The sequence below is a fragment of the Barbus barbus genome (genome assembly GCF_936440315.1).
Source record: "Barbus barbus genome assembly, chromosome: 19".
In the NCBI taxonomy this organism is placed as follows: domain Eukaryota; kingdom Metazoa; phylum Chordata; class Actinopteri; order Cypriniformes; family Cyprinidae; genus Barbus; species Barbus barbus.
In genome coordinates this window covers 21,227,550-21,254,085 of record NC_136747.1, presented here as the reverse complement: position 1 = coordinate 21,254,085, position 26,536 = coordinate 21,227,550, and the positions used below count along the sequence as shown (strand labels likewise).

Below are 26,536 nucleotides of genomic sequence, written 5' to 3'. Positions count from 1 at the left end.
GCCAATGTTTACAAACAACTTCAAGAGTGCATGTATTTTTAGATCGTATTTATAGATTTACTTCTAGGTCGTGCTTACATACATTATTTCTGTAGGGATGGCAATCGAGAACCGTTCTTCAAAAAAAAAAAAAAAAAATACTGGAACCGAATGATTTATATGATGTGATTTTCATGATCTGGTAAAGGATATCGAACGAACTGTTGACGGTTTTTAACGCACTACTATTCGTTAAAACATGTAGTCCGGTTCGCCAAATCAATGAATCATGCGAGTCGTTTTTTAGTGAATCGAAAACATCCAGCGCCACTGTGTAGTCGTATTCCTGAACGAAGGATTCCCAAGTCTCGCCCTGCGTCCCAATGTGCATACTATCCACCCTATCTGCCTTAAAGAGTATTGAAAATTACTACTATCTCATAGAATTTAGGATGGATAGTATGCACATTGGGACGCAGGCACGGTTCTTTGTAGCGAATCAACATCTTGAGCGCACCGTGTCCGATTCCAGAGCGAAGGACTCTTATGAATCGGTTCTTTTGTAGTGATTCTGAATCAACCGGAGCTGTTATTGATTTAACTTAATGAGCAATTGTTACTTTCGTCGTGTCTGAAGAGAAGCAAGAAAAGTTATTGCGCTATGGTAGGTACTGAGAGTGTTAGTTAATGACTGGCTGTCCATTTGGTAGTTAAAGATGTACACGCAGGCTAATTTGATAAATGAAAAGTTTCCACGTTTGTTTAGTATTTTTATTTAATGTGTAGGGTTATTGGATTGCATTTGTCACCTCTAAAAAGACTATCTAAACAAACCTTTTGATAGAATTGTATTACATTCATTTCTGATTTGAGTTATGCTGAAATCTGACATGTTTTCTGGGAAAGTCCTATGATTCATATTCTGAATTTTGATACAGATGTTACACATTTGGCCTTTTCTTTGTGTTTCGGACCATTTGGCTTTAAGATAAGATATTTTATTTGAGAGACTAATGCTTGATCTTGATGTTCTAGTGTGCTATTAGACTATTAACTGCAACATAATCTTACATTATGGGATTGTGGAAATGTTTGATGTGCATGTGTCACAAATGCAAATGAGCTGTCTTTCATTTCAAACAGTTGTCCAAAGAAATTGTCCAGAAAAGTTATGTAATATTCTTGTGCTAGAATTCTCTCTCTCTCTCTCTCTCTCTCTCTCTCTCTCTTTCTCTCACACACACACACATAGACTTACATAAAGGAGGTGTATATGTTTTCTTTTGTCAAGTAAGGAAGGGAAGTTGTTCAGTGGTTCTCTAACAATAGACTGGCCGAGTGCAGGGGTTGGATTTTTAAAGGCATGTTCAGGCACACATATATGAGTTTGTCATTCTCCCTCTCTCACACACATCTCAACTAGAAATGTGAGGGTTTTATTTGGCAGAGATAACTGCAAATTGCCGCCTCCAGGGCTAGAGGGTTCAATTTAATGTAATTTCAGTTCACAATTTCATACATCTAGTGTTCACTAAGGGAGTTAAGAACAAGGAGACACTTGATAACATCAAACACGTCAACATATTCTGGTTCAGATGGCACAGATTGTACCTTTTTCACTTATCCCCATATTTTTGGGCATTGGTTTTTATATTTAAACCAAGACGACATGTCAGATTATATGTGTAGTCGTATAATTGGGTGTATAGTTTGTTGTTTGAGATATATGTAACGTTAAGGAGTATTCACACAGTGGTTTGCGACAACAAATGCATTTTTATTGCATATTTTGAAAGATAAAATGATATAACTTACCTTCTAATGTCTCTTCATTTCCCTCTTTTTCCCCTGGTTTCTCTGATGTTGCAAATTGCAAAGTCTCTCACTTTATCTGGTTATGTTCCCTTAATCTTTAGCACCAAATGTAAGCATTCATCCTAAAAATAAACAAATCAGCATGCACTCTACCGTCCTGTGAAACAAGTTATCTTGCTAAAAAAAATTGTGTGAGTGAGACAAAGAAATGATGTGAAAGACGTTTATGCACTATTATTAGCATTGGCCACATGGAGCCTTGGGGGGGGAAAGAGAGAATAAGCAAAAGTGCAAAGACTTTGACTGAGAGAGTAGTGTTACATGGTGACTGATCCAAGACCCATTGTGTTTGTTTTGGTCAGCCTTGCTGAAGTCTATACAAAAGTGGTTTTGGTCAATCCAAAGCTGGTTTATTTAAAGCAGGAGTTCACTAAAACTACACATGAACTGTCATAACCGATCAACCTCTGCTGGCTTGCGTAGACCGTTAGTGGGAACTCGTGTCGGTTTGCGTTGCGCTTCAGACTCTGTCTTCAGTCTGATTTTGCTTTTTCTCGCTAGCTCTTTTGTTTGTGTGTGGTCACAGGGGTGGTCCATGTTAGATAGATTTTGACCTGATTTTGGAGTCTTGGAACACACACATACCCAGCTGCCTCCGATGGACCGTCAGTCTGTCACAGGGCACTAGTTCTTTTGATCTCCCTGCGTACCACTGCTGGCTTCCAAAGCTTAAAGACCTTCCATGCAATCCAATACAGCGCAATAACCCACTCCTCTTTTTGTCCACTGTATTCTCAGCATTATGAACAGCTCAGCTCTGATGGTTGCTAGTCCAACATTCTAACTTTCCTTCACACCAAAAGCTTAACTTTTTGTATAACTTGTATCCTTTGAACCAATTCATGTTGACCTTTGACCTGACTCACCCTATTAGCCAGAATTACTGTTTAAATGTAGAAAACAATTAAGTATCCAGTAACCAATGATAAATATGCAGTATTGGTCAATAATGATTTTTTATTTTTTTACCAATAACCAACATAGTTTGTGTAGAAAATGGACCTTGTCTTCAGGCAACATTCCTTCAAAGTTTTGGGTGTAGTGGAAGACTCTTGAAGTTTCGTAAGGTTCTAGGAATTTCTGCCTGTCAGATTGAACTAAATTGTATTGGACTTTTTAGTTGGCTATGTGGTGGTTTAAGAAATACTCATGTCTTGAACTTCAGTGTTTTTTAGCTTTAGTTTCTCAGAAATTTGGGGTGCAACACAATTTTTATTATTTTATTTATTTTTTGCCAAAACACTGAAACCCAAAATCCAAGAAAGAATTATTTCAGCAGAACAAATTTTGGTCCCACTTTATATTAGGTGGCCTTAACTACTTAAATGTACTTACATTTAAATTAATAATTTAGTACAATGCAATGATTGTGTACATGTTTTTACATTGTACTTATATTTTGAGAAATACCTATATGTAATTACATCTGTAATTAATTTCTGTAATTACATTTATAATTACACTGTTGACCCATCCCTTACACCTTAACCCACCCTTAATCCTACCCATGCTACCAAACCTGTCCCTAACCTTACTCATATTCCACCTCAATAGCAGCAAACGTGTTTTGCAATACAATATGAACACAATAAGTACATTGTACTTGTTTTTTGATGCAAGTACATGGCAGTTAAGGCCACCAAATATAAAGTGTGAGCCAAACTTTTACATTTTGCTAGTGTAACATCAATTTTGGTCATAGTAATGCGCATCCACACTGCTGAAATGTTTACATGTATCTTATCCATGCTTCATGCATGAAATAAATGCTGAAACAGTAAAATAGGGTCAATGATTTCGGCTGTCAAACTATTATTATTATTATGCATTTTTACTTTTTAGCCAAAAATTTCAGTGCATCTCTATCAGAAATGGTTATTTTTCTGTCAGTAAATCATGTATCAGACTACATTAGAGGTATTTTAATTTATTGATAGATATCGGATATATATTGGTTTGTATTGGATATTTAATTTGACATAATTTGTTACATTTTATAAAGTGCTTTTCTGGGTACTCAAAGCACCTTACATAGAAGGGGGACATGCTCATTGTCCTGATTTTTACATTTAGTTTATCTTGACTATCATTTAATGTTGAATTAGTTACTTAAAAACAGTAAAAAATAACACTCTTAAATGTAATATTTTGAAAATCTAAAAAATTATATTTATTCATACTGTACAGTGTTGTGAAATATACCTGTAGCATTTAAAATGAGGAAAGGGTCCAGTCCTACTTCTGAAGAGCTACCGTTAAAGCCCTAACCAAAGTCAAACACTCCTGAACCAGCTAATCAAGGGCTGTGTCCAAATTCAGGGTCTGCATCCTTCGGAGTACTCATTTGAAGGATGTTACGTCACAGCGCCGCGACGAAGGCTGTCCAAATTCGTAGGATCCTTCAAATGCGGCCCACAAATACGTCCTCCTTTTCCCCGAATTGGAAGGATGGGTGTGGTGGATCCTTTCCCGTCCTACCTATCCCATAATTCTTTTCGGTTGAGCGTAATGGCGGACGAAGCGAGCGGTAGCGGAGTGGGAGAGGAGTTTCTCTGACAAAACAAGCTAAAGTTTATGCTTCGGCTCAATGAATTTGTAGGAGAAATTAGTAGAATACTTAAAAACAAATAAAAATAGGCTATAATGGCTTACCTGGATGTGACTGTCTTGTAGTCTGATATAAAAAACTCTCCGACAACGAGCAAAGAAAGTATTTAATTTATTTAATTGCTTTATTTCTTCCAAAAGAATTAAAATGAGGAGAATAAGTCTTTGTTTCTCCATTTTCCCGCTTCTTGCTTGGCGCTGTCACGGTTGCTAGGCGACAGGATATGAGCAACGGGTAAGGGAGGGAACTGAAAGAAGGGTAGGCTGTCCAAATTCACAAACACCGACTTCCGGGTTTTGCGGACGTCGGAGGATCCCTCCTCCTTCAACCGGGTAGGAAGGATCCTAAGGAGGATGCAGACCCTGAATTTGGACACAGCCAAGGTGTTCAGAGTTGCTTAAATTACAAGCAGGTGTGTTGGAACTGAAGTGTGCTCTGCAAGAGCAGGGCTGAAGACCTTGAAACAATTGAGAGTGTTTGATTTATAATTTATTTAGACAAAATATAGGTCATTTATTGGTTATTGGCTCATCGGTATCAGCCAGAATTGATCACTGATTGGGCTTTACATAACAGACAGATACACTACTGTGAGTACAGCTTAAAAGACTTGCATGTTTCTTTCTTTGGCATTATCATCCAAGTGGATATTGAAGTCACCGAATTCTACACATGTGTACCACTTTTCACACCAACATATTGATTAGCCCAGCTGTAACCCTGTACAATACGATGTAAAGTGGAGCTAGATGAGGCGTCCTGGCATTTCCCAGCATACATTACAGTACTTGTTTATATTTAGAATAGCCCAAATTGGAGTAGACATGAAGCTCAAGGTACCTTTATCTTGACGTTTTTGGATCCATTTGACCTGGCTGACCTTGCAAAGGGCAATATCCAATGGTGGTGGATGACTCTTGATGGAAAAAAGAAAGTAGGTTTCAGACTGAGTGGCTGTCTTGTTCACTCCATTAGGAAGGAAAGAGGGGCACTTGACCTGTGTTTATGTACATACTAAAGGGAGGATGAGGACAGGACACTCTTGGAATGATCATCTAGGCCTTGAAATTCCTTAGAAGACATGAGAGGCAGTGGTGGGATTCTTTCACTCTCTTAATTTGCTTCCCTGATAAGACCTTGGTACATGAAGCATTTCACCAATCTCTAAACAATGAGTTTCCCCCCGTAACAGCTTTGTGTATATTTATTCATCATTAAATCTGGGTGTGCTTTGCTCTATACACAGCGGTTCTTGTCGGTTCTTGTGCGGAGTGCTACCCAAAACACTGGTGGACCATATCGGTATGTGGCAGCTTTATGTAGTGTCTGATATCTTAACAATAACAGGTTGGATTACGTAACTGACAACAATAGAGCCTCTGTCAATCAGCACTCAAAACTATGAGAGGTGAAGATAAATTAACTGGAACCACTTGAACTTGGAAAGTCTTCTTTTTTTTGCAATGGATTTCAACATCAAGTTAGGACCTCTGTCTGTTTTTATTCTTAGAATCACCAGATAATGCAGAGAATGAACCCTGGTGAACTTAAAAAGCACCGAGGCAGTTACAGAAAGTCGATTTGTTATGCATCTGGACTTCACGCAGGCTTTAAAGCCTCAACCATAACAATTCCATCAGTATTTGACTTCACTGTTGTCAACCAAGTGCATGTGGTTTTCAGATTATGACATGAGTTTAGTGTGTAGTGTTTAGCATGTCCAGAAGTTTTAGACAATACCATGTTCTTTGAACACAGATGGTTGACAATGACCACCAATTTTATAATATTTAAAGGAGTAGTTGATTGCGATTTTCCCTTTTTTAACGTTAGTTAGTGTGTAATGTTGCTGTTTGAGCATAAACAATATCTGCAAAGTTACGAAGCTGAACGTTCAATGCAAACAGACTCTTTTAAAATTATGCCAGTTTAATGCCTACAAAAACGGCTCATAGGGACTACAACGAGTTACGTGATGTAACGAACCCAGATAAACCCCGCCCTCGGGAACATGCAGCAGAGGGGCGAGGCCATGCTGCGCTGCTTTAGAGAAGAGGAAGAGAAAACTAGGGGTGCACGTAAAAATCTATTCATATATGAATTGCGGTTCTGTCTTCTAATTATTCTAATGGATTTACAAGCTTCAAAATCAATGTTCTAAAGCAGCGGTTCTTAAAGGAACACTCCACTTTTTTTGGAAATAGGCTCATTTTACAACTCCCCAAGAGTTAAACAGTTGAGTTTTACCGTTTTTGAACCCATTCAGCCGATCTCCGGGTCTGGCGGTAGCACACTTAGCTTAACTTAGCATAGATCATTGAATCGGATTAGACCATTAGCAACTCGCTCAAAAATGACTAAAGAGTTTCGATAATTTTCCTATTTAAAGCTTGAGTATTCTGTAGTTCCATCGTGTACTAAGACCGACGGAAAATGAAAAGTTGCTATTTTCGAGGTTGATATGGCTAGGAACTATACTCTCGTTTCCGGCGTAATAATCAAGGAACTTTGCTGCCGTACCATGGGTGCAGCAGGCGCAGTGATATTATGCAGCGCCTGAAAGCAGTCCCGCTATATCATAACTAGTTACCTAGCTAGGCACTACTTTCAGGCGCTGCGTAATATCACCTCGAAAATTTTCCATCGGTCTTAGGGCACGATGTAACTACAGAAGAGTCAAGTTTTAAATGGGAAAATTATCGAAACTCTTTAGTCATTTTTGATGACCAAATGCTACTGGTCTAATCCGATTCAATGATCTATGCTAAGCTAAGCTAAAAGTGCTACCGCCAGACACGGAGATCGGCTGAATGGATTCAAAAATGGGGAGTTGTAAAATGAGCCTATTTCCAAAAAAAGTGGAGTGTTCCTTTAATACTGTTCCTCGCGTCGCCCTGCTCTGCACACTCTCTGCATCTCTCTCAGCCAAATAAGAACCTGTCTTATTTGGCTACTTGGCCTAATTTTACAGGCTTTCCTAAGGTTAATCAAGTCTTTCAGGGAACCCTCTTTTAAACCCAATGCATCTGACTGAACCACCTTTGCTGGCCTAACAGAGGCAACCTAAGAGTGCGGTCTCAATCATCAGCAAGAATCTGTGTATGCGCATGAATGTGTGTCGTTTTTCTTCTCTGTCAGAATAATGAGCTTGGCCATTGATGCGTAGTGGGCCTGAACGTTCTTTCAATGCTGGATGTTAATTTGAGGTTTTGGTGCTGTGCTCATGCTGTTCAGCTGCTCCAGGGTTTAGCCTTGAATCCAGCATTGAGAACCACACGTTTGGTGCTTCCAAGCATGTTGGATCAAAATGTTTTGGAATGGAAATCAAAACTATTTCAGTTTACTCTTTTTGTCTTTAGCTCTTTCCCGATCAGTTTTGTTCCTGCTCACTTTTTAAGTCCTACCACAGCACAGCCCCCTTCTCCCAGTTCTCCTGAGATAAATTTGAAATGGTGAAGGGCTATTTTAAGTAGTAGATTCTGTCATGTGGCATGCTGTGTCAAACAAGCTGGCTGTCAAAGTGCTACAGTGCTAGCGGACAAAGTATTACAGTCACAAACTGGCCATACCTGTTAGTGCTTGATAAGGATGTAACGATATTATCAATATCGTAATATCTCGATAGCAAAACTGTCTCGATATTATCATGGTCACATGACGATATGAAACGATAGATCTTCCGGGCAAAAATGATAGTTTTTAAAATATATTTAAACTTCTTAATCTAACATAAAAGGTCTTTAAAGTTGTGTTTTGGACCATTATGCTTTACTGTTATGCTTTACTGTTTTACTGCTTTACTGTCATTGTTGTTGTTGTTATTATTATTATTATTATTATTATTATTATCCTTTAAAGCTCAGGTACAAGTCCATTTACTGGCCGTCGGGCCGTCGGTGAGCGTCTGTCAGGCTAGTTCGTTTGATGTGTTCCACTCGTCAGCTCTCGTCAGGCTGACTTTGGCAGTGGTTTGCCAAAGTTATCAAAGTTACTGATATTCAAAATGGTAAGCAAGTGCTGTTTTGTTTCCGTTTTGTATATCTGCGTTTTTCTCATGTCTTTGTTTCGGTTCCTCCTTTTAAATTACGAATATTTACGATTGATAGCTGCTGATATAGACAGTTAATTCCTCTCACGCAGGCGCAGTCGGCGCTTTGCAGTTGGCTGTAGTCTGTACGATGTGTTCAAGCACGGCTTTTTGGTCCGGCCCTGCCAACACGAGGCAACAACACTGTCGGCTTTCGACGCCACTAGTTCTTTGAAGTTGGCTTGGTGTGTCCCGGCCTTTAAAGGGGTCATTGCATGCAAAATTCACTTTTCAAGTTGTTTGAACATAAATTTGAACACATCCATCTTATAATGATAAAAATCCACCGTGTTTTTTTTTATTTTTATTTTTAATTCCCTATTTTAAAATCCCCTTTCTCAAATCAAGCTGTTCTGAGATTCCTGTCAGAATGACATAGTTATGCGCAGGCCGCTCCCACGATAGTTGATTGACAAGGCCGTCTTACCTTAGACCCGCCCTGAGTGAGCTGTCATCAGTCTGCCATTGTGTTGACTCCGGTGCAGGGGAAGACAAGATGTCTCCGATTAAGCGATTGAGGTGCTTTGTTGTTGGGTGTAATAATGAATATAGCAGTCGTCATTTACTCCCCACATCTGAGCTGCTGAAGACAAAGAGGATTAATGTTAATTTCCCTTTGAAGTGAATGCCCCAACCCCCGATCTGCCTAAATACATCTATGTTCTCGCGACTCATTCGTGATCCAGCCTCACCTACAGAAGAAGTGAGTATAAGGGTTTTTTATGAATCTTTGCAAATCGCCCTTTCCTAATATTGTATTAGTTAGCCAGTTTCACGGCTGTAGATTACAGTCTGCTCATCACTCCACGGAAGAGAGGGGCAGGGTCAGCAGAGCTCATTAGCATTTAAAGCAACATGGACTATAATGGCTTGCTAAAAACCGAGCTGATTTTGACAGGTTTAAAAAGGTGTTTTTTACACTACCATTGAGAAATTATGTCAGGGATGTCACAGTATGAAAATTTCTTATCATAATTACAGTGACCAAAATTATCACTGTTATCAGTATTCTCACTGTATTGTTAAAATGTGCTGGAGATGTTCAAAAAGTACAGACACATAAATCACTTCAAGTTTTATATTTAAAAATCAACAAACACAAATAAAATGACTTTTTGTTTGCATAATCACTAAAACAAAATTACCATTGATGTAATGATGTAATCTGTAAAACAGATTTTAAATGATAACTCGACTGACAACCTTTTAATAGCATGTTCATCTAATGTAAATGTTCAAATAAAGCTTTGAAAAAGTTTCATAAAAAGGTAAACCTCACATTTCTAGGTATCTTATCTCAATTGTTTAAATGTGTAGAATCCACATATACTTGTTTTTCATCAACCGCCCAAAATTTACAGCAGGGCATGCAAATTTCAGTTTTTGGCCAGACAGAAACTCCACACAGGCTGAAGGTAAATATAAGTCTCTGTAAATCCACTCACTGACACTAGGTGGCGCTTATGGAAAAGCTGAATTACAAACTCCATGGACAAAGCAGTATTGAGATTTAAGAACACTTCCTTTAGGTATTACATGGAGCGAAGATGAAAACAAAATGCCATCAAATTGTTTCTGAAGACAGTCAGAACCTTCAGAGGTACATTCATATAATTAATTAATTCATATATTAATTTGTATAATTCCCTTAGCACTCTTTTTAAACCTCCCAGCTTTTTTCTTTTCTGCCCTGTTTTCACTCAAAACAAAAGTACTCTGCGTACTGTGACTGTTACTTAAAACTGTGCTTTATGCTGGACAGTATTTATTTATCGTGAGTTGTTCAAATCGCGGTAATCGAATACGGTTTAATAATAATTAAATATGAACCGGTAATATTAACTGTGGGGAATTTTATCATGATTTATCGTCAAACCGGTAATTGTTACATCCCTAAAGTATGTTATAGACTTTTAATTAAGACTCTAAAGAACATATCAACTTGTGCAAAATGGGCATCCGATGACTCCTTCAGGTAGGGTTGTGCAATTAATGGCATGTGATTGTCATGCGCATCTCGTCAGTAAAACCAGTTCCATGATTAGCAGTAAATCGCCATCACCTGCTTTCAGATGGAGCGGCATTTACTACACAGAGCTGTAGTTCACTGACAAGCTAGGCAATATCGCGTTCATTATCGCAAATGAATCACCTGTGATAATGAACGTGATATTGACTAGCTTGTCAGTGAACTTTGGCTCTGTGTAATATATGCCGATGCACAAGCGATTAATTGCACAACCCTACCTTTTAAGTTTTCTTAGTTAAGAACATGGGTTGTAGCTCCTTATTTTGAAGTGTTGAACGTCCTTCAAGAGAGCGCATCCACACTTTGCTCCATCTTTATTCTGCTTTGTCACTCATCGACAACCTGCCTGTTCTGTCTGAGGGCCGTATATTTACCACCAGTAGGCTACAGCCTGCTCTGAGCATCGTTATGCACATGCTGCACACAGACCTCGCAAATAAAATGCGTGACGCAGAAAGCACTGGTTCAAGCATGCAACGCGTGCATTACAGTCCTGAGTGCAGGCTGTACCAGTGGTCAATAAGTATAAAGTGCAGAATCTATGCTGTTCTGAAAAGATGTTGGGAACGGGATATTGTTAGACCGCCCACTCCCGTTCAAATTACACCAGAGTTACCGACCGCTATCGCGTTTTATTCGGGAATTTAATCCTGTGTTGCAAGAAATCTGTTCGGTTCCCATGGGAAAGCCACGGGAATACAGACCTCTATTGCAAAGTGGTCATCATTGAGATTCAGTATATTTTTGTGATTATTAAAGTCTCTCTCTTTTTCTCTCAGGCTGTTGCACAGGGGTTTGGAGGTGCTTTTGACAGCTCACACCAATTGCGGGGACTTCGAGTATGGCCATAGCTGGATGCCCAGACTACTTCCTCCATCCAAACTACCAGGTAAAGCCTAGTATAGAAGTATCAGTATACCCCTTCTGAAGCAATAGAGTCTGCAGAGCTTTCAAGTTCAGCAGGGCACTGTGTCAGTGTTTCCTGACCATGCTGTAATGACTCCTCGAGTGGAATCTGGAAAACCTGAATGCTCACATGCACAAATTCTCCTGAACCAGCACGAGGGGACTCATCGCTTCAGCACAGCGGTTCCTGAGGGTTCTGTGGCATGTCCGCATGCCTTTCATCGACATGGCGTTGCCATGGTGCCGCACAGCTGACATGCTGACACGCAAAGTGGCGGTTGTTGCTATTTATACCCAGGCTACGCAGTCAGCCCTCTCTCTATATTTGACTCTGCTTGTCTTCTCACTCTCTCTAATACGATTCCTTTCATTTAAATTTTATAAACTATCCAGCACTTCCACAAACTGTTTCTTTCTCAGACCCTCCCCCTTCTTCCCTGCCCCCACCCGGGATGACTATACAAGTGGCTGGTGCTTGTGAACGTGGCAGAGCTTGAGTGTATACAGTGAAGGCAGGGGTGTGGGCCGCCCTCTGTCTGTGGCCATATATAACTCTGCAGGGGGTTTCTCAGAGCCACAGGCCCCTGGCCTGGATCTTCCCAAGCAGGGGGGCAACACAGCCCAAATATTCACTTCAGGCATACACGATTCAGGAACCCTGGCTTGCACTGTGGTTCTGCTCTTTTTCTCTTTGAGGCATTAAAGGGGCCGTAGTCTACTTTCATTTATTTATTTATTTATTTATTTATAATAATTATTAATAATAATCTTTAAATAAATTGTTAGATACCTAATTAAATGAATAATAAAAGATAAAAAAAAATCAAAAAATTGAAATTATGCCAAGGTTAATCAAAATGAATGCAAACTAATGCTAAAATGAAATACAATGGATATTTATTCATGTGTATGATAATTTATTACTTTTTTTTTATTAACATTTTTTTCAATGATTTATTTATGGGCTTTTTTATGCCTTTATTTTGACAGGACAGTATAGAGCAGACAGGAAAGTATTGGGTGGAGAGAGAGAGGGGATCGGCGAAGGACTACTGCATTATCACATAAAATGGCTGCCCACTGCTCCGGGTGTATGTTCACGGTGTGTGTGTTTCTTAACTTTATTTCAAAATTAGGGGGTGGTGATGGCGCAGTGGATAAGACACATGCCTTTGGTGTGAGAGACCCGGGTTCGAATCCACTGTGAGACACCAATGTGTCCCTGAGCAAGACACTTAACCCCTAGTTGCTCCAGAGGCGTGCGACCTCTGACATATACAGGTCCTTTTCAAAAAATTAGCATATTGTGATAAAGTTCATTATTTTCTGTAATGTACTGATAAACATTAGACTTTCATATATTTTAGATTCATTACAACACAACTGAAGTAGTTCAAGCCTTTTATTGTTTTAATATTGATGATTTTGGCATTCAGCTCATGAAAACCCAAAATTCCTATCTCAAAAAATTAGCATATTTCATCCGACCAATAAAAGAAAAGTGTTTTTAATACAAAAAAAGTCAACCTTCAAATAATTATGTTCAGTTATACACTCAATACTTGGTCGGGAATCCTTTTGCAGAAATGACTGCTTCAATGCGGCGTGGCATGGAGGCAATCAGCCTGTGGCACTGCTGAGGTGTTATGGAGGCCCAGGATGCTTCGATAGCGGCCTTAAGCTCATCCAGAGTGTTGGGTCTTGCGTCTCTCAACTTTCTCTTCACAATATCCCACAGATTCTCTATGGGGTTCAGGTCAGGAGAGTTGGCAGGCCAATTGAGCACAGTAATACCATGGTCAGTAAACCATTTACCAGTGGTTTTGGCACTGTGAGCAGGTGCCAGGTCGTGCTGAAAAATGAAATCTTCATCTCCATAAAGCTTTTCAGCAGATGGAAGCATGAAGTGATGAAACACAGTGGACCAACACCAGCAGCTGACATGGCACCCCAGACCATCACTGACTGTGGGTACTTGACACTGGACTTCAGGCATTTTGGCATTTCCCTCTCCCCAGTCTTCCTCCAGACTCTGGCACCTTGATTTCCGAATGACATGCAAAATTTGCTTTCATCCGAAAAAAGTACTTTGGACCACTGAGCAACAGTCCAGTGCTGCTTCTCTGTAGCCCAGGTCAGGCGCTTCTGCCGCTGTTTCTGGTTCAAAAGTGGCTTGACCTGGGGAATGCGGCACCTGTAGCCCATTTCCTGCACACGCCTGTACACGGTGGCTCTGGATGTTTCTACTCCAGACTCAGTCCACTGCTTCCGCAGGTCCCCCAAGGTCTGGAATCGGTCCTTCTCCACAATCTTCGTCAGGGTCCGGTCACCTCTTCTCGTTGTGCTGCGTTTTCTGCCACACTTTTTCCTTCCCACAGACTTCCCACTGAGGTGCCTTGATACAGCACTCTGGGAACAGCCTATTCGTTCAGAAACTTCTTTCTGTGTCTTACCCTCTTGCTTGAGGGTGTCAATGATGGCCTTCTGGACAGCAGTCAGGTCGGCAGTCTTACCCATGATTGCGGTTTTGAGTAATGAACCAGGCTGGGAGTTTTTAAAAGCCTCAGGAATCTTTTGCAGGTGTTTAGAGTTAATTAGTTGATTCAGATGATTAGGTTAATAGCTCGTTTAGAGAACCTTTTCATGATATGCTAATTTTTTGAGATAGGAATTTTGGGTTTTCATGAGCTGTATGCCAAAATCATCAATATTAAAACAATAAAAGGCTTGAACTACTTCAGTTGTGTTGTAATGAATCTAAAATATATAAAAGTCTAATGTTTATCAGTACATTACAGAAAATAATGAACTTTATCACAATATGCTAATTTTTTGAAAAGGACCTGTATAGCAATTGTAAGTCGCTTTGGATAAAAGCGTCAGCTAAATGAATAAATGTGTAAATGTAAATGTGTGTTCACTGCTGTGTGTGTGCACGTTGGATGGGTTAAATGCAGAGCACGAATTCCGAGTATGGGTGGAGCTCGGGTTGTCGTGAGTGCAGTTGTACTGCCATTTCCTGCCAGATTGGGTATCGGTCAGACGAGACCGATCCAAATCCGATAATATGCGTAAACTATTCTCTGTTATTGCCCCACGAAAGGCACGAAAGACATTATAAAGCACCATAAAGTTCTTGTGCACTATATTCCAAGTGTTCCGAAGCTGTTCCATAGTTTAATGTGAGGTACAGATGAATATTTAAGTCATTAAATTCAAGTTCACGTAAACTGTTCTTTCTGCTGCGGCTGTCTGTTATCCTCCATTCAGCATTCAAACTTCGTGTTTCGTTCGGTTGCGACAGTCAAGACGATGAAAAACTCTCCAAAAGCACACTAACTGACATTTAAAACTGTTAAAAGAAAAAGCTCACTAAACTATCGCACAGATATAATATACTACACATCAGTAGCTCTTCCCTTTATGTTTTTAACTTTTCTATGCAAAGCGCTGCGTACTGTGACTCCGTGTTGCTTCAAGTTCATCATTCTGCCCACAGGATGCACATAATCGCTTTGTGCCGCTCTGTATTGGAGCCATCTCATATTATAATACTTTTGCGCAATTACAGATTATTAATGGCCTTTTTTGTTCTGTCCTATCTATCATATGTTGCTGCCTCCATTACTGTGCTATACATTTAAAATAAATGTCTTTTTAATTTTATAGTATATATTTATTTATAAATATATTTACTTATTTTCATTCATGTATTTTACAACAAGAATTGTGTAACATTTCACCAGATTTAGTCCTACACTTATTCACTATTTGTTCCACACTAAATTTTACTTCACCAAATGTTTAGGTTTTATAAAATTATTGTGCTGTCACGATTTGTCTAGAATAACTACTGCTGAATTATCCATTAACCTAGTTTATAATAGTATTTTTGTCATAGATTGATTATATACAGTCAGGTCCATAAATATTGGGACATCAACACAATTCTAACATTCTGAAGTGTTTCGGGCAATATTATCTGCTCATATTCAGCCAAATGCTTCAGAACTCACTAGACGGCGCTTCACAGTGCAGATGGACAATGACCCAAAGCATACTGCAAAAGCAACCAAAGAGTTTTTGAAGGGAAAGAAGTGGACTGTTATGCAATGGCCAAGTCGATCACCTGACCTGAATCCGATTGAGCATGCATTTCACTTGCTGAAGACAAAACTGAAGGGAAAATGCCCCAAGAACAAGCAGGAACTGAAGACGGTTGCGGTAGAGGCCTGGCAGAGCATCACCAGGGATGAAACCCAGCGTCTGGTGATGTCTATGCTTTCCAGACTTCAGGCTGTAATTGACTGCAAAGGATTTGCAACCAAGTATTAAAAAGTGAAAGTTTGATTTATGATTATTATTCTGTCCCATTACTTTTGGTCCCTTAACAAGTGGGAGGCACATATGCAAACTGTTGTAATTCCTACACCGTTCACCTGATTTGGATGTAAATACCCTCAAATTAAAGCTGACAGTCTGCAGTTAAAGCACATCTTGTTCGTTTCATTTGAAATCCATTGTGGTGGTGTATAGAGCCAAAAATGTTACAATTGTGTCGATGTCCCAATATTTATGGACCTGACTGTATTTTTTAATTTGTTATTTTTCTTTGAAATTAAATTGTGTGTGTGTGTGTGTGTGTATATATATATATATATTATATTAGTAGATTGTGTTTAACACACAAAACAGTGATTAGCTCACACTGAGGTATAGAAATTCTGCATCGATTAAAAAAAAAAACTGCTGGTATTGGCAGACACTCAGAATTTTTGGGATTGGATCGGTTCTGAAAAAATGGTATCGGAGCAACTCTAGTTCTATTTAACAATTTAAATATTTCTTTAATGATTTCGAGTAATTTGGTCCTCCATATATATTTGTATATACTCATTATCGAATTGGTGATATTTTTCATTATTAATTAAAAAATTTATTTATTTTTCAGAGATTTATCAGTATTATTGAAATTGTGCATGCTTATTTCTCATATATTTTTATGTTTTGAAGTTAATCTTTAAAAAGGCTTTTAAATGTAATCTTTAGCAAATCTCATTAGTATATGCATTTTTCATATTGTACATTATGCATCATCCTGTACATTTATAATAATGCTTAAATTGAAATGCATTTAGTTTTTACGTTTGTTTATATATTTAGACAATAGAATAGAATTTATAACATTGACCGTTTATCGCTATGACGTGAAAATATTTAGTAGCTTATTGTTATTGGCCAGAATTTTAAAGGGGTCATGAACCTTTTTTTTTAATTTAATTTTATTTATTTTTTTATTACTGTTCTCTTTGGTCCACTTACAATGTTATCAAGATTTTTTACATAAAAAACATCATAATTTAGAAGTAATCAGCTATTTTCTGTCTGTTTTTAACCCCCTCATCAGAATGCTCTTTTTGAATAGGCATGGCGGATTGTAGACTCGGAAGTAAACACCCACTGCTATGATTGGCTAACAGCGGTGTATGTTTGACAGCGTACGTTCCTCACAGATGGACGCTGCTGTGATTTATGTAAAAAAGGCATAAACAACTCAAATATCAAACGATCTGTAAGAAGAGACAAAGCAATAGTGACCACGCAATGAAAACAGTTACTCACCCGTATGTTACTACATTACTGTCGGATTCAATCTTTTTGAAAATACCGAATCAAATTGTGCCTTGTTTGTAAACGAATTTGCGGTAAAATGAAGTGAGCAAAAGACCAAGTTCTTCCTGCCGAGGTCTGGATCTTCATTAAAAAGATCTACTCTTTCCTTGCATTAGGATCAGAAGGAAGGCAACGCAAATACTGTTTTTCCACAACTTGGCACTAGGGTTGGGCGACGTCTACCAAATTGGCATCGGATGATGTCTACAGGGAAACATCGTGATGGATGATGACATCAGGGGGCGGGGTTAGGGGTGTGCCTGAAGCGTGAATCCGTATTAGAGGGTGACACGGGAGTGAATTTTCAAACCTCTCCCGTCCCACTCCCACAAAAAAAATCCCATCCCAATCCCATAAAAAAACTGGGGGGAAATCCCGTCCCGTCCCAATCCAAGAAGAATGACTCCCATTCCCTCCCACTCCCGTGTTGTTGTTTTTTTTTTGGCTGGAATCTGTCAGTTACAGTAAAAAAAAATACAGTACAGATCACAGCATGCCCAGCTTAGTTGAATAAAAATCCAAAATGTAATTTATTTTATTGAACTGAAAGTCATTTTAACAATGCACAGTGTGTTTCATGTTGAATTTTATGCAAATCATCCATCCATCCATCCATCCATACATACACTGCCTGAGTCTGAAAAGTACTTAATCAGTTGTCTACAAGTCTTGCAGCTGGCGTATGGCGTTTTCACGCCGTCTTTCTCAATGCGTAAAATTTTTTTAGTTATTTCAGACCGCCCAGAAATATCCGTGAGCACAACTGACGTATTATTTTCAGACAGTAGTCGTTGCAGTGTAGCTTTCACTTCTGCCTCCATTTTGGTTATGATTTTCGCGGCTAAAAAGTGCGTGAAGAAGCCTACTTCTTCTCTACCATTATTGGTGGTTGGCACTATCGCCACCAACTGTTACGGGTGTGTGGAGCACGCCATTCACTTAACCGGCTACACCAAAGCAAACAGGAGGAGAGCATAAAGAGACAGGACAACTAGTATTGAGTTCAAAATTAGATGAATGATTTTCAGATACTGAGCACCACTGACAAATATCTAATCTTGTGAAATGTGTGGTAAGTACTGCCGCTCCGTAGTATAGAGTCCGTGTGATCGCGAATCTCGAAAGTGAAATGAGCGCACATTCGAAAGGGGTTTCTGTGCCCTGAATATTAGTAGCAGCTCCCTGATGCCCGCGATTTATATACAGTTTAATTACCCAACGATTTAATTGCGAGAGAAAGTATTTAAATATTTTTTTTATCCTCCTATTTCATAGGCTATTTATTCATTTATATATATATATATATATCTTATAGATTTTTTTCCTCATAAGTATACATCTTTATTTAATCTTTCTCAGTATCATATCTGCAAATTCAGTCAGTCTGTGAGCCATTATTTATTTTCCTCTTTAGTTATGGTTAGGGATTAGTTACATGGAGAGTTGCAAGTCTTAAGTTGCTTGTAGTTAATGAGGATAACGATTAGGGTCAGAGGTCATAGGTCAAAAGGAGACTTGGAATTGTGTTTCAGGTTTATAGCTGGATGTCTGGTCACCAAGAGCCAAATGGGAAAGTTGAGCAGTTGTGTTTGTTTGTGTATCACATTAGCGCCTAGAATGGCCAAGTTATAGCTTTCAGGGTCAGAGGTCAACTCCAGAATGCTTTGGATTTCTAACCACTCTTTAGCCTAGTCAATAGCCAAGGCTCTACTTGGGTCACGTGACCTGCCTTTCTAGGAAATTCCCTGCCTTTGTTTCCCACGTGGAATCAGCTGGGGGGTTAAGGTTTACATAACGGACACAAGGCCTGGAGCCTATTCAAGTACAACACACACAGATATATATATATATACATACATACACACACACACACACACACACCCTCTCGCATTCCTTTTGAGCTTCCTTGAAAAGAGTAAAAAGAATGTAAAAAGCCTTTACAGTTTGAATTTAAAGTAATATTACCCAAATTAAACCCTGTTTAAATGAGCAAATAAAAAGTGAATACCTTCTGTTGATGTTGGTGTGCAGCATTTGTTGACTTTTTTTGGTCTTTTAACACTGCGCAAGATTAACAGTAGACTGGCTGAAGCATTAGAGAAGCTTTCTCAGAGCTGTAAATTTCCCTTGTTTTTATAGATGTTTTTCTCTTTTCTGAGAGTCGACTGGCTTGGTGCAGCGTGAAGAGAGAGCAGAAGAGAGAAATAGAAAGAAGGCAGGCAGAAAAGAGAGCATGGGGACCTCTGGCAGAGGCTAGTTCCTGGAAACTCGGCGTCCATGTTCTTGGGTTTCCTAGAAAACTGGAAATTGAAAATGTGGCTTTATTTTTATTATTTTTTTCTTGGACTACTTCTTCCAACATTGTGCATTCTGCTTTGAATTATATGGTGAGATTGTGTGTGCAGTTTGAGAGCATTAGAGCTGTTGCTGTGTGCATAGTTTGCCTTTTTTGCTCGGCATTCTATGTTGATGCATTGGGAATGATGGATGGGAGTTTCATGCACATATGCATGTAACTGCTACTGTCAAAGACATGCATTATATATATTTTTTGCTCACATTGATTCTGTTTTTGCATTGCCCACATACAATATACACTGTATATTTGTGCATTGCCATCAATTTGTTTTAGGTTATAGACATAAATTAACGTGTTTTTTTATTTTATCCAATAGATAAATAACCTATGCGTTATTTCAGAGATGAAGTCTATATTGGAGTATTTGCCCATTTCCAAATTATAACTGAGATGCAAACTATGACATTAAAGAATAGGTCTTCCAAAAACTGTCATCATTTACTTACCCTTATGTTGGTCACTTTCTTTAGTGGAACGCAGAAGACTGGGGCTCTCAAGCTTCAAAAAGCATGCAAAATCATCATTAAAGTATCATAAAAATATTCCATATGGTCTTCCAAGTCATTTGTTAGTTTTATGTGAGAAATAGACCAAAACTTATTCACTGATAATCTTCCCTTCTTACTGGACCATTAAGTCAAAAAGTCAAAACTGGATCCGTTAATTTTGTAAACTGCATCAACTAATTCATTAAAAGATCTCATGATCAGGAATCAGAAATCGCTGATACATTCATGAATTCATGAATGCAGATGTCAAAATTTTCATTGAGTAACATTGTAAATTTCAGCCTGTTCCTCACTCAAAGAAACCCGATGACTCCAGAAGATTTGAGATATAGAGCACAGTGGTCATATGCATTGTTTCTTATTGTTTTACTGTGCAATTTATTGTTTTCAACAAAATAAAACAATTACTGTGCCGTATTCCATTTCACTCTTGTTTCAGGTTAGGAATCCATTTCCCCCCTTTTCCTCGCCCTTCCCTAAATGTTTATTTTTAATGTCATTTTTATATTATTTATTTAAATGTATATACTTATGTAAGTATATGTATGCAATATAATATATTGTAATCTTGTGATCCCAATATATTAACCAAGATATTTGATTGATTTTTTTTCATCATTGAGCAGCCTTGCTTTCATTCCTCATTCACATTCATTATTTTGAAGAGTGACCAGTATTATTATTTTTTTTTAATTATTATTTTTTTAACTTGATAGAAGAAAGTAAATAATACAAGAACTGCATTTTTGGGGGGTGAATTGTTTCATTAAAGATTAGAAGTATCCACATTAGAAGCACACTATAGCCTGAAATTCTCATAAAGTATTGTCATGGCATAAAGTGGCGGAGACATCAGCTTGCTTGCATCTCTTCATATATATTTTTTTGTTCCTACTTGAGCTGTCTGACCTTCTCCATTTTTTTTTTTTTTCTTCAGGACAATGTTGACTGCACCCGCTCTCACAGACCATCAAATCTCATCGGTTCAAGCTTCCAGCAGTCGTCCAATCGGAATTCTCCTAATCACCCAGGTGGGTTATTAAAGAGCCGTTCTCTGGTTTTATTCCTGTACATTCAATTGACCGTTCACAGGGAGCTTGATTGATAGGTGATCTGACCAATCAGAACACTGATATTATGTGCCATTGCTGCTATCCGCCATCTTGCCTACAGATCTACAGTCTCCGAAATCCATGTTAAAACAGGGTAAAAAAGATCGACTGAATTGAAACTTTTTCAATATAACTAAATATAAAAACATGCGGAGAGTTCAGCTGTAATGTTGTTGGTTGCTTATAGTAACAGCTATAAGCTAAGAAAGTACTTGTTTTGCATACCAGATTTGTCCATGTCCAGTGCTGTATGAATGGCTCGCAGTGCTTAAGTTAAAATACTGAGTGTTAAATAATAAAATGATGTGTTAAAACGTGTGCTCTTATTATTCTGTGGACAAAATCCCATGAAGTTCGCCCCGATCGGGAGCTGTATATGCACATGTGCCGTGCGCACATCTGTTTTCAGTGCAGCTAACCTCGTGTGGCTTCATGTCATCTTCCCACTCATCTGACTAAAATATATAAGCTGTGTCTCATTTAGAAGGCTGTGCCCTCCGGAGGTCGAATCCTCTGGAGGTTGCATCCTCTATAGGATGCGTATACGAAGTGTCCTCAACCTAGAATGAAACGAGACTGCCTTCGTAGGACGGGCGGAAAAGGAAATGGGAAGTATCACGTTGCTGTGCCAACACATTTAGAGCATCGTTGTGCTCACACTAATTAAATGAGGGGAAATTATTTACTTTTATTTTGTTTAATTTGACGAGCTGCAGCGCACGTACAACAGACATCTGTTCGATGGAAAAAAGGAGGAGGATATTAAAAACAAAGGTTATCCGTTTTTACCTGAGGCAATTTAAGGTAAGTTGTAACCACCACATCTGCGCTTGTGTGTACATCTGCCGGCGCCGGAATTTTTCAAATTAACGACGGTTGTTTATGGCGACACAAAAAATTGTGGGTTATCTGTAGCAGCGAAGGATACACCTGATGCATCCTCCTAATTCCTGTGAAAGGTCGCATTCGGAGTGTGCTACTTGCTTTTCTGAAATGAGGTAGCCTCGATGACGTATGCACCTTTAGAATGAGACCTCCGAAGGACGCAACCTTCTAAATGAGACACTGCTTATGACGGGCCCTTAACTACAAAAAGACCCTCACTGCAACACTCTAAAGTCATTAAACCATGGCGCCATGTGCTTTTTAAACCATTTTCATAGATTTCACGTTATATTGTTGTCTCGGAAAATATATAAATGCTCATGCCCAGTAGCCGCAGCTGTATCCCTTTTAGCTTTAACTACAAATCAGACAAGAGAGTAGATTAACTTCGGTGGACTTAAACTTTAAAAATGGGGTGTTCTGCGGTTGAAATAAAATGCTTTGTGATGTTTATTCATGTTAATTTCGTGCTTTACGTAAATATGAAAAGACAATCGGTTTACATGTTTGAACTGAGGCAATACAGTGATCTGTCACGACACATTAAAGAACCACAAAATGGTATTTGTTTTGAATTTTTTTTTAAATAACAACATTTGAAAGCTGAGAGTCCTTGTTTCATACCAGAAATAACCTACTCTATCTTGTCTGTCGGCATGTTTTCGGTTACCTCTTTGCTCTGCGATTGTATTTTTCAGTGCGTAAGAACATGATTTGTAGTGTGAGAGCGGCAATGTTTGTCGGGGATGGCAACAGTAACTAAGGAGGGCAGGTCTTTGCGAATGGTCAATTACTTTAGTTCTGTTGCATTTTGAGTGGCAACATCTAATTGGATTGCACAGGCAGCATTTGTCCTCAGTAGCATTGTGGAGGTCACTGGGTTCTGTAAGGTCACAGAGGTTAGTGGCGTCCCCTCCTGTAGCTGTGGTGGTTGTGTGCACTTAGGGGTGTATATCCTCCACGAGCTGTGCAAGCCAGGGCCTTCCCCGAATCGCTAACATTTTATAGCCGTGAGCAAGGCTGTTGGCCGTGGATCTTGTGTGCATGAGTGTGTGTGTGTGTGTGTCTATGTCCTGCTCTGCTCTCCAGATGCTGCCTTGTGTTTAACGTGTCACTACCCTGAAGCATATAGATTTTTCAAAAAGCCACAGCAGTGTGCAGATATACATACACTGTGGGCTGGTTACACTGGTCAGGGTTGTAAGAAATACTGACATGATACATCATCTTGGCTGTCTATTGTTTTTATATAAAGATAATTCTGAATACTAATTTATAGTGAGTAACCCTACCACTTAAAGCAGAGGTTTGGGAACTGGGTCCAATGAGCCCCTAGGAGGTCAGAAAGTTTATATATAAGTGCATAAAGGGGTGTATATATATATATATATACACACACACACACACACACACACACACACACACACACATATACTTTATACATAAATATAGCTGCCTTTTGTATTTTACGAATTGAGTCCTTGGAAGAAAACAAAAAACACCTTGCTATAAATTTTTTAAACCCCTCCATCCAGCAAAACGGTAATACAAATTATTTTTGATTCAGTTTTCCAAATGAGAGCATTATCAAACTGAGATCAAAGGGAGAGTTTGTCATATTTAGTAATTTATTGGGACAAATATGTATGCTAAGTAAACAGAGTCTTAATGCAGACTTTTTATTAACTTATACTGTTTATATTCTGAGGTAATGATGTTTTCTTCCCTCTACTCTGAATCCTCACACAAACATTTCTGCATTTTTAGACGCCTAATAAGACATTATTTAGTCTGTGTATTAAGCCAATTTCCTTGTGGGGACCGTTGATGGCTTCCTACTGTGCAGGGCGAGATGGCAGTACTCCTGTATCCCAATCATACACAGGCATACACTTGAGGATACACACTCAGTGTAAAAGCCTATAAATCTTTCTTGTTGTGTTTGTTTCTGGTCATCTGTGGCAAGCCACTGGGTGGGGTGTATGAGTACATGCTTGCACTTACATGCCTGTTTGCACTCTATAAGTTGAGGCTGGAGTTATATGAGGTGACCTATATTCAGTACACACAAAGAGAGAGAGAGAGAGAGAGCTGGGCACATGAGGTTGGACCGTCTTCTGAAACACAGTTCCACAGTGAAAGAAAAACAACAGGAAAGAGACGGTCTGTCTGGCATTATTAGCCACTGAAGAGATCTGTGTATCCTCTTTTGAAAAAAATCACTGCTAGCTAGGAATCTTCCTTATAGATTGCTAATGAATGTTATAATTAGTTCTGTAGCTAATTGACCATTTATTTGCACTGTATTGTTTGTTATTGTTAGTTGTTTGACAAGGTCTGACATTAATAGTCAAGGTATTGTGTCCCTCTTACAATAACTGATAAACCAGAGTGAACTTACTGTATAGTTTTTGTGGTCGACCGATATTGTTTTTTTGACTGCCGATATCTTTGAAAGCAGGGTGGCCGGTGACCGATATGAAGCCAATATAATTTTATTTATTTTAATATTTAAGAAATTTGAAGTCATTTGAAGATGGATTAAAAAAAATTGTAAAATAAATATACTTTAGATGACAAAGTATTGACCGACCGTCATGCAGAAAACACGCGATCATGCAGGATACAAATGCACACTTCACAAGATCTCACAACTGCATCCGACTAAGTTTGCAAGGTTTGTGAAATTAAATGTTCATTAGTCATTCAAAGATTTTATAAATGATAAAAATGCGTATTTGCTGAATTGACAGCAAACAAGAAAGTATTGTAATGTTTGCCTTTCTATTACTAATAATATAAAAGCAACCGTTATTATACTTTTTGTATACATTTTAATTTCTTTGTTTAACTGTTCTATCTGATTATTAGACAGTTTTCTATCCGTATTAGACAGAACTGTTAATGATGACAGCGAGCGAACGAGGGAGAATGTGAGCACTGTGAGTGCCGTCAAAATAAAAGTCCCACCTTGAACACATCGGCCAAACAGGACAACTTATCAGCCGATGCCGATATTTGAAAATGCCAAATATCAGCCGATATATCGGCCTTGGCGATATATATCGGTCGACCACTATATGGCTGTAAGTAAAGTTCTGGAACCTTTTTTAGACTTGTCCACTAAATCTGACCGATCATATCGCCAAATCCACCGAAACCGAGAGTAGATTAACGTAGATGAACTTAAAATAGCATGTATTGACATGTTTCCACAGCCGATATAAAATACCTTCTAATGTTCATTCATGTTCATTTCTAGCTTTAATAGCAACAGTAACTAAGGGGGGCAAGTCTTTGCAAAGGCTCAATTAGACACGCCCCCTCTTTCTAAAACCCGCCCTGAAAACAATCCAGCATGCAGTCAAGAGTTTAGCTTGAATATGATGCATTGAGGATTTATAATATGCGAGTGTGCATCATGCGTGAGAACAGGATGATAACATACAAGAGCCTATAGCATCACCATGTACTATAGTAATGTCATTTTTAAAATACTAGGGGTTGGAATCACCAGAGGCCCCACGATACGATATTATCACGATACTTGTGCAATTTATTACCCTTTTCCAACTTCTAATTATCTCCCCAAAAGAAAACTTTGGCAACATCTGTTTTAACTAAAAACTTGTGCAAAATGGGATTGTCAGGCAGACAAACTGACCAACACTTTCATATAGTGACATGACATACGACCATACTTGGAATCTGTGCTCTGCATTTACCCATCCAAAGTGCACACACACACAGCACATGAACACAGCACGTGAACAGACGATGTGTGTGTGTGTGGGCAGTGGGCAGACATTTTATGCTGCGGCGCCTGGGGAGCAGTTGAGGGCACCTCAGTCGTGGTATTGAAGGTGGAGAGAGCGCTGTACATTCACTCCCCCCACCTACAATTCCTGCCGGCCTTGAGACTCGAACTCGCAACCTTTTGGATTACGAGTCCGACTCGCTAACCATTAGGCCACGATTGCCAGTTTCTTTGAAAACCTGTCAGTTTCAGTGAAAACCTATCACAAATGTTGTATGCACCTGGCAAACTCAGTTATTTGAATTATAATTAATCTAGTCCACCTTAATTAAATTTAAACAGGTATGCACTGCTACTACAGGTCTATTGAACAATGCAACTTGAACTTGTACAAAAAATTGTGCAGACCCTTCAGCAATTGGGGCATTTGAAAGTAAATTACTGTTAAATTTAAAATAAAACAGTCTTGCATCCTATTTAAACGTGGACGGGACTTTCCTGATAACTTTCCACGATTCCGCCATCTTTGTTTCACTAATTTACTGCATGCTGAAGGTGACCCAGCTGACCTCACCAGAAAAACTCAACACCAACATCTAGTGGACTGTAAAGAAATTGATTTTATTATTCTAACAAATAGTATAATAAAAGATCGATACTTGGTGTCCGTGTATCGACAGTATTGTCATGAAAAATATTGCGATACTATGCGGTATCAACTTATTTTAATTTTTTTCCCACCCCTATAAAATACCAT

At 38.8% G+C, this 26,536-nt stretch overlaps 1 protein-coding gene across 2 annotated transcripts in view; it reads left to right on the top strand.

Moving 5' to 3' along the window:
• Positions 1-26,536, top strand: part of LOC306885522 (growth factor receptor-bound protein 10-like) — a 71,704-nt gene that overhangs the window by 4,769 nt on the left and 40,399 nt on the right. For both annotated transcript variants that reach the window (XM_079442098.1, XM_079442097.1), the window contains exons 2-3: positions 11,358-11,467; positions 20,963-21,056. In XM_079442098.1, coding sequence (XP_079298224.1) covers positions 11,420-11,467; positions 20,963-21,056 — 142 coding nt within the window. In that variant the 5' untranslated portion in view covers positions 11,358-11,419. The remainder of the gene's footprint in view (positions 1-11,357; positions 11,468-20,962; positions 21,057-26,536) is intronic.